Source organism: Limulus polyphemus, unplaced genomic scaffold (genome assembly GCF_000517525.1).
Source record: "Limulus polyphemus unplaced genomic scaffold, Limulus_polyphemus-2.1.2 Scaffold1003, whole genome shotgun sequence".
In the NCBI taxonomy this organism is placed as follows: Eukaryota; Metazoa; Arthropoda; class Merostomata; order Xiphosura; family Limulidae; genus Limulus; species Limulus polyphemus.
The window spans coordinates 140183-149185 of NW_013666613.1; the positions used below are offsets into that span (position 1 = coordinate 140183).

A 9003-nucleotide genomic window follows, 5' to 3' on the forward strand; every position below is an offset into this window, starting at 1 on the left:
AATTCGTATGAAACTATACACTTAGTATTTTGACTTCACAAACATTTAATTTGAACCAATGCTGCATTCAACATGCCATGTGATGCACAAAAATTGATGTTTATCTGTGTTTTTTTATATTTACTTTTGAATTAAGAAATTGAGTTATGTATAGTTTTAAAATTTGAATTATAATCTACAGTTTGATACCACACTTATTGACATAAATTCATGAAATAGTAGTTCAATAAAATTTTGAATGCGAGTCAACAAACAAGATGACATGACCTTTCATCTATGACCCGTCTCCAAAGGGTTAAAGGGCAATAAAATTTGATGTATACTGTAACAACTGTAAAGCTATTTAGGATAAACAAATGTAGTTTTATGTTGCAATCTGAAATCATTCTAGAAAGAACAAGGAGTAATTCATATTTTTTTATGGTAGTTACAAAGTCGGTCAAATTGACCAACCTTGTATAGAGATGAGGTAAAGAAAATAACAAATAAAATATTTAAAAAAATTTTGAAAAAAAATTTTGAAATTTATTTAGGAGGTTTTAGAAATTACACATGCAATTTGACAATTTCAGATAAAGAGAAGTATTTTAAATCTTAACATGAAAATCACGACTTTGCACCTGGAGCAGTCAATGCTTTAACTCTATATATTTAGTGAAAATACTTCATTAAAAATTCTGATTTTTTGTCTATAAAAGACTCAATAGTTACTGAAAGCTTACAAACTTTTGTGAAGATACACAAGATATATTAGAAGTTATAATATGGAAACTATATAGGTCAATTTAGGAGGTTGAATCAGCTAAGCCCCTCGTGAGATAGTTAATAAGTAATCTAGCAGTTTGCCAGTTATATTGAGACAAAAGACATAAGGCTTCCGTGGGAGTGACATAAGGGGGCAGATCCAAATGCCATAATCCTATGTCACTCCCTGGAATGACCATAAAGGTGCATAACAGGTTTGGTGACTGTTGGTCGAGTAGGTTGCCAGTTATAAGCAGACATTCTTTTGTCAAATAAGGGTTTATAGTAACTCCTTGGTGGTAACTAGAAAGATTGAGAGATGAAAAGTAGATAAAGCACCAGATCCAGACAATGTTTTTCCCAGGATTTTAAAGGAGATCAATGATCAGAGATGCTGGTTTCTCTTTCTTTCATCTTTTACCCATTGTGATATTTAAACCACAGATATTCTCTAGATCATTTTTAGGTCTATTCATTCTGGTGTCCACAAGAAATTTCCAATTTCATAATGTGTGTAAACTTCTAATTTATTTAGCACAAACCATAAAGTAAATTAAAGTGCTAGAGAGGAGCCACACCTAAAGTAGAAGTCTCACCTATTGTTGTGGGTGTTAAGTAGAAGATTGAATGAATAAATAAAAGGTTTTCCAGGCCTTCCAGTGAAACTTAAAGAAACCTTTTTTTTCATTCTAACCCTTTTTTTTGTGTTTAGTTTTGGTCAAAACAGGCCAAAAAAGCCTATAAATTTTAAAGTAAAACTATATTTTAAACCAAACAATTTGCTTCATAATTTTCAATACTCTAGTCATGATATTACTATCATTATCCAATAAAGATCCATGGAAGTGTTATGATTTTGTAACATTTGTGATGTGGGAGAATATTTCAGTCTTCATCAGCTTTATCAGAAATTTATATGGTAAAATTTCTGTCAGCACACACAAATTTATGTATTTCTTCTTGGAAATTTTACAGATGGGTATAAAAATTCACATTTATTATCAGTCAAATATAAATTATTTATATATATTTAACTCCATATTTTGGTTTTTGAAATCACTTTTTGCTCTATATTTTTAAGAAGAGGAACATTTGAAACACTTCTTTTTGCAGTGGCCCACTGGAAGGCCTGTATTTTTCTTTTCCATTAATTTATCCAGTGCAGTCATATTAAAGACACGTTTGCTTTTCCTTTATTTTAAATTGAGATAAAAAATATATAAATTGTTATTACAGTCATCTTATATAAGAATAAATGTACAAGTATTGTTTTTTAATATTCTTGTTATTCATTTGTGAACTAGGGTAGTTCAAGTATTTTAGTTGTGCATTATTATTGTCCCATGGTTTTCTAGAAAATTATCATTTCTACATTTGATAACAAGAGATTACTTGTTTTCATTGTAGATTAGAAAAATTACAGATCTGATCAAATCTACTCTAATTTAGGAGACATCGAAAATGGTGTAGAACATCTGAGTAATGCAGTTGCAGTGTGTGGACAACCACAACAGCTTCTACAAGTTTTACAGCAGACTCTCCCACCCCAAGTGTTCCAGTTGCTTATACAGAGGTTACCTGTTGTGAGTCAGGTATGTGTTAGCATTCTTTTGAAATTTTTTGTTTATAACTTAGGTGAGAAAGATTTTTTTTATGAAAGTGTTTCATTATTTTTATTTTTACAATAATGTGTATGCCACTAAACCCTGTCTTAATTTTTAAGTAAATAGAAAATTAATGAAATATTTTAGACTAGCATCTTATATTATTCTGTTATTGTTTTTTAAGTTTGATATATATATATATATATATATATGTTGATAACAGTTACTTGAGGAACAAAATGTGTTTTAGTTGTATGCTAACTTGTCATTTTTCCACTGCACATTTAATGTACTATAACACTGGCATTGTGATGCCTGTAGATATTGGGTTGAATGTTATTAGTTAAGTCATAATTAGTTTTATTAGAAAAATAACATTTCATATATTAATATTAATGTTCTCATTCTGTCCATGCCTTTTAAACAGTTTGAAAGACTTTAATTTGGATATGTAAAAATACAACTTATTAACAAGTCTAAAGTAACAATAAAAAATGTCATAATTGTAAACCAAAGAAGCCTTAGTTAATACTTGTTTTTGTGTGCAACTTAGACCTGTTTTTCACTAACATTGTCTTTATTTAATACAAATCATTACATAAATTCAGAGCATCGATGTTTTTGCTCAGCAAAAAAATTATAACAATGAGGCCAACAGTTTGAAGTAATGCACTATAAATTTGCTAATTATGCAGAAAAGAAATTGTGCATTGAATATGAGACAAAATTTAACACTTATCTTTTATGAAATAACAGTTAAGCTTCTGAAATGAATATTCAACTGTTTACACAGGATATCATATTTTCCCCTTGAGTTTGTGCAATCTGCCAGGGAGATTTCCAAGCCACCAACCTTGTGAAAACTCCCACCTAATCTCACGTGAAATCACATGAAGTTGCACCACTGCATGATGATGTAATTATTCAGTAGAACTCTCCACCAATAGGAGTGCAACACACTTCCGTGTGCAATGATGTCCTCTAAATTTGTGCTAGTGAAACCTCTTTCTATTCCATGGCATTTTTGTTTATAGGCGTGTTTGAGTTTGCTGAGATTTATTACTTTTTTTATTTTCAACTTTTACGTGATTGAGTTTAAACATACTTAATATGAATTCACAGTTTAATGTGAACTCCTTCCTCTGCCAATGTGAGTGAAAATATTACACTGAACAAATTACTAGTAATTTGGCAGGAAGTTCTTTATCTGTGGAAGACTTGACTGCCATTGTCCAACGTGTGGTGGGGTTTATGATGCAGCCAGGACCCTCTGCATTAGTCCCTTCCCTTACTTTGAGCCTGAAGTTTAGGAATATGAATTTGAGCAGTTGAGTGGTTCATGGGAGATCCTTGCCACTTACCAGCTTCCAGCCACTGGGACGGTGAACAATGGAGAATCCTCACTGATTGGGACCTGACTGCTGGGGCTAGAACAAGGGGTCCCTCTACAGTGAGAAGTGGGACTGGAGTGACACTAGTGTAGTGCAGGTCACCCCACATGTATAACCATGATACATCACAATTATCAAGTGAATCAGTGTTACATATTACCCTATTGGTCTTTTATATATGACTTCCTAATCCTCCTCCAGCAGCCAAAATCTGTTCAGTAGAGTCAAGGTACACACACTATTTTCAGTCCATTCTACCTCATACAGGAAAAAAAAAAGTGCTTCTGCAGTTGTCGTGGGACCCGTACAGACTGACGGTAGAGTTGAGGTGACTACACTGTATACACCAGTGATGTATCACTCTCACAGCAGGCAAGGGGCCTATAGTGACTCATTAGGAAGTAGAGGTTTTATAAGTATCCATACTGACATGATTCCATACAGTGCATTCCTCCCACAATTGACATGGGGCCTGTAGTCACTGAAGGTAGAGGAGGTGAGCACAGATACTTATCACAAGTGCCCTTCTCCCACAGCTGGTTTTGATCTGTCAAGTTTTATGGTGGAGGAGGTGAGCACACAAAGTAGTCTGGACAAGACCCAATCTCACTACACATGTTGGCCATCTGACACCCTGTATGCAACTACTCAGATGGCCATGTACCAATTTCACCCATCTAATGACACAAACCTGGTCTGTTTACCTCTTTTGTTTTTCTATACAGTCAAAGAGTATACCTTTATTGAGACAAGATGCAGTTTCCCAGGAGTGTTCCCCTATGACGCCCTTGCCATTGGGTGTCACACTCCATGGGTTTTTTTTGGAGGGAGCTCATCTAGGTAATCTTTGAACTGGTCCTTCCACCATCTTTTTATAGGATTCTAACTAGCTGTATTCAGAGGTGAGTATTAGTTTTGGAAATTAACATTTTCCTTAACTGAAAATGTATTTCCAACAGATATCTCTTCACACGTTTACACCCATTTTTCCCATTTTCTCGGTACAGTTTCTTTATTACCTCCTCAAAGAATGAGAACTCTCGATCACAAGTGTAGGGGAATCATTGTACATGGAGGTGTGTCACACCCATATTGGTGGAGGTTTCTGCTGCATGATTATACTATCCTGCAGTGATGCAAGTTCACGTGGTTTCACATGAGATTAGGTGGGAGTTTTCACAAGGCTGGTGGCTTGCAAGTCGTTTTGGCAGATCTTGCAATCTCAAGAGAAAAATATGCTATTCTGTGTGCAGAGGTATCTAGCAGAAATACATTAGAAGGCTTTTGAAAGAACATTAATTGGTCATTCAGCAAGCAACAAGATACTTAGTTATAACTAAGTCAAAAGTTATAAATCTGGTAACACTGGCCTAAATTTCACTTTACCAAGTTTAGAAATTATAAAAAAAGTGGTTGTGTATTAATGTTAAACTCAGTGTCTTGTATAAATTAATTTTCTTCAGATTTTGAAAAATGATTTGGACACCAGTTCCCAGTTTGGTTTTGATCAATAAGGAACTCAATAATAATAATAATAAAAGTGATCCTGCACAGTGAACAACCATATATTTTATTGTTGGTTCATTTACTTCATTAAACTAATAATTGTTCAATTATTGTCTGATAAAAAAATTTATTTTACTTCAACAACTATATCAGATACTGAGATGTATGAAATTCACACATTTTATCAGAACATTTTTCATTTAGGTATTTTTAATGTTTAATTAATTTGTAAAATACTGATACATGCTGAAGCCATATTTTAACATCAGAATTAATCTAAGAAAAACTGAATGTAGAATCTTAGTAGATAAAGCCCCGTCATTGTAAGCTGTACATGAAATGGTAGATCTTTTTGGTTCTGAAAATAGGTAAAACTAACACTTAGATACAGTTGTAAAATTATATATACTATACCAACTCATTTCTTTTTAACTTATACTTCACACTAATAACAGTATAGTATTATGTGGAATCTGAGAGTAACTTTACATATATAATGAAAAAACTGCCATAAAAAACATAACTTAGTTTTTAATATTGTTATTTTCCATACTTTTGACCAAATAATTCAAATGCAAACCTTGTGTAAAGCAGCATATAAAACTACTTTTTAAATAAAATTGTTTTATTAATTTCAATCTTTTATTGTGTAATATTTCCAGAAACTTGCAAGCAGTAGTGGAGGATCAGCAATGGTGGAAGATGATGTTGAATAAGCAATAATCTGCCTGAATTTTAGGGTTCCCTAATACTACATATTAAGTTAGTCATCTAGTAACACAATATAGAATAACAAAAGCATAGATTTTTTTCATGTAATTGAATGGGTCCATTTAATGATCATTGTTATATTCAAATTACACTGGTTTTTAAATTTCAAAATCTTTACATTGCATGTAGCATTGGCTAACTTTGCCTAAAATTATTTCTGTAACAAACATTGCAATGAAATGCTTAATGTGTATCAAGGCTTATGACAAAATCCATGTCAGTGGCAAGGATAATGAAAAAGTGTCAGTAGTTATTATTCTTTAAATGCCAGACATTTATTGGATATTTTATCACTTACATTTTAAAGCAAAAAAAGAGATTAGTGTGTTTGAAACAAAAACTTCTGAGAAGCTACTGTGCGCTGCTTGAAAAAAAAAATGGAGAAATATTGGAAATTGTAGTATCCTTGACCAGTTTGTATAGTGCCAAAGCTTCATGAAAGTTTCTTGGGCACCAAGAACCTTTTGTACATTTATTTTTGCATTAGTTTTCAGTACATAAGGTTTTTGGTTTTTAAAGTGTATAGTAAATATCATACATGAATGAAACAAGCTTTTATGCAAAAGAAATGGTACATGGATAAACAATTTTAAACAGATTAATTGAGGAAAGGTAATAGCATCAGGAATATTCCTTTAGTTGTTATGATTCAGTGTTTAGAACAGTGAGCTAGATGTATAGCCTGTTGTATGATACTAGGAAAGCACATGAGATTGTAAAATTAGTTTAATCACAATAAAAGAAACTTGAATTTTTTTTAGTTTTTTATCCAGAGTGTTCCAGTGTAACTCAGGCCTTTAAGTATGCCTTGATGTTTAGTAGAACCTCTTACAAGTATTTTGGTTTTCATTTGGTTTGCAAGTATATTCTTTATATTATAGTGTTAAAAGTTACTATTTGCTAGAAGGAAATAACTAGTTATAAAAACAAGTTTTTATTAACATGAAAAACATTTCATACTGTGTAATCTGGTGGTTCATAGGTCTGAGATTGTTTACACTGTTAGTTAAAATCATTGTTTAACACTGGATTTCTGAACCATAATGTTTTTAATGAACAGTAAGCAGTATGTAATCCCTCTCAAAAATAATAAAAGGTGTCTAATGACTAACTGAGTAGCCTAACATTTTCATTAAGAATAATGAGACATCTATCAGAAAAAATTGTTGTTGTTTTATTTTACGGAGTGACATTTACTCTGACTTGCTTTTCCAAAATTAACTCCTTTGAAGTGGGTGTAGGTCAATATGTGCATGTCACAATCTTTTACAGAGTTACATTCAAAATTTAATGAAACTACATTATTATCAATTTATATGGATAAACTTGGCACCAAAACGTAGATAATGAATCAAATTTTAATATTATTTAAGTTTTAATTTCTTGATTTTATAAGGAAATATTTCAAAATATATTCAATCTCCCCTAGTATGAGAACTGTGACATTTGCTCTCTACGGCTTCCCTAATTTATCTACCATCCCTCCAAGAAGTATAGAATTTAATGTAAATTACCTATACTAGCGAAAAATGCCCAGCTTCGCTCAGGTTATTAGGTTGATATATTCTAGATGACTATGTCAGTGTGTGTATATTCTGAACCCATTTTAGCATAAAAGAACAATCAAAAGTATTTTAAACAATTTTTTTTTTTTTTTTTTTTGTCCCAGAAACATTGAAGTCGTAAAGGTATGATAATGATAAAATTATTATAGATACCATTATACATCACGTTATCTAACCTGTATAAAAGCCAGTGTGTATTGTATCATGTCATGCTTGATTTCTCAAAATAAGAGGAGTCATAAAGCCAAAATACATTTATTGAGATAGAATAATCTGCCCATTATGATTTTAGTGACAGACAGGGGTGCAAGGGGACCTTGTAAGTGTAGTGAATGTTGGTATGATTTAAATAAATTAATAAATAAGCCTAAAGAAAAGACATAGTGTTAGATAATCTAGCCTAGAGCCAAGTTCATGAAATTTATCATGCAAGTTAAAATGTTGATCTAATTTAAACTTAGATAATTTCTGAATTTAATCACCGGAGACTCTAAATTAAGAAATTAACAAATATTTTTTCAATTTTGCAGTTTATACATTTCATTTTATACTTTCAGTACAGAGAGTAACAACATTATTGCTAATCAGCATGTCATAAAAGACATTGTTGGAACACATTGTTACCAAAATTCCCTGGCTTTTCTATATATTAGAAGTTGTTATATAAGAAACCATCTCTTTTCCATGTGGTTTTTCACTAGCTTGCCTCATTAAAAAGATATGCCCATGGATAAGATAAGTAACACCCAGGTGCACACCCTCAAGGTCCACTTAGTATGGGTGCAAAATTTCAGGTTTTTAGGTTCTTTCTTCTTGGTGCTATGGTAGTCACACTTCTTTTCTATGTGTTTTTTTTGCTAGCTTGCCTCAGAAAAAGATGCATGTACGCATACACGTGGATAAGTAATAATACCCAGGTACACACCCTTGGGATCCACTTAGTATGTGTGCAAAATTTCAGGTTTCTAAGTTCTTTCCTCTTAGAGTTATGGAGGTCATACACAGACCCACCCTTTTATTATTATAGATTACACATATTGCTCAGGCAAAGCATAACTTTTATAGTCTTCAATCTAATTTGTTTATGAAACCTTGAGCTAGAAAATCAGACCCACTTGCCATGCCCACCTGTCACATTCTCTTTAACAAATTGCCAATAGTTTTTCAGACATTTTGTACAATATTATTGATAACCAATGTAAAGCCAACATAATCTATTAAATGATGTATTATATTACATTATTTCTGTACAAAGAGTTATCTATTTTGCTTCCAGTTCAAACTTTATTTCCATGGAAAACACATCAACAAGTTTAGATGAATTTTTAATGGCCTATTATTGCATAGTTAGAAAGCCAGAAAAATTATGATAGTTATAGGACATAGTCTGCTTTTTATGTGTTATTATTCCATGTTTTCAGG

General features: G+C 32.0%; 1 protein-coding gene across 1 annotated transcript in view; it reads left to right on the forward strand.

Moving 5' to 3' along the window:
• The window catches only part of LOC106461641 (mitochondrial import receptor subunit TOM20 homolog), a 19920-nt gene extending 12793 nt beyond the window's left edge, over window positions 1-7127 (forward strand). The window contains exons 4-5 of the mRNA XM_013921478.2: window positions 2194-2336; window positions 5908-7127. Coding sequence (XP_013776932.1) covers window positions 2194-2336; window positions 5908-5961 — 197 coding nt within the window. The 3' untranslated portion in view covers window positions 5962-7127. The remainder of the gene's footprint in view (window positions 1-2193; window positions 2337-5907) is intronic.
• The last annotated feature ends 1876 nt before the right edge of the window (window positions 7128-9003 follow it).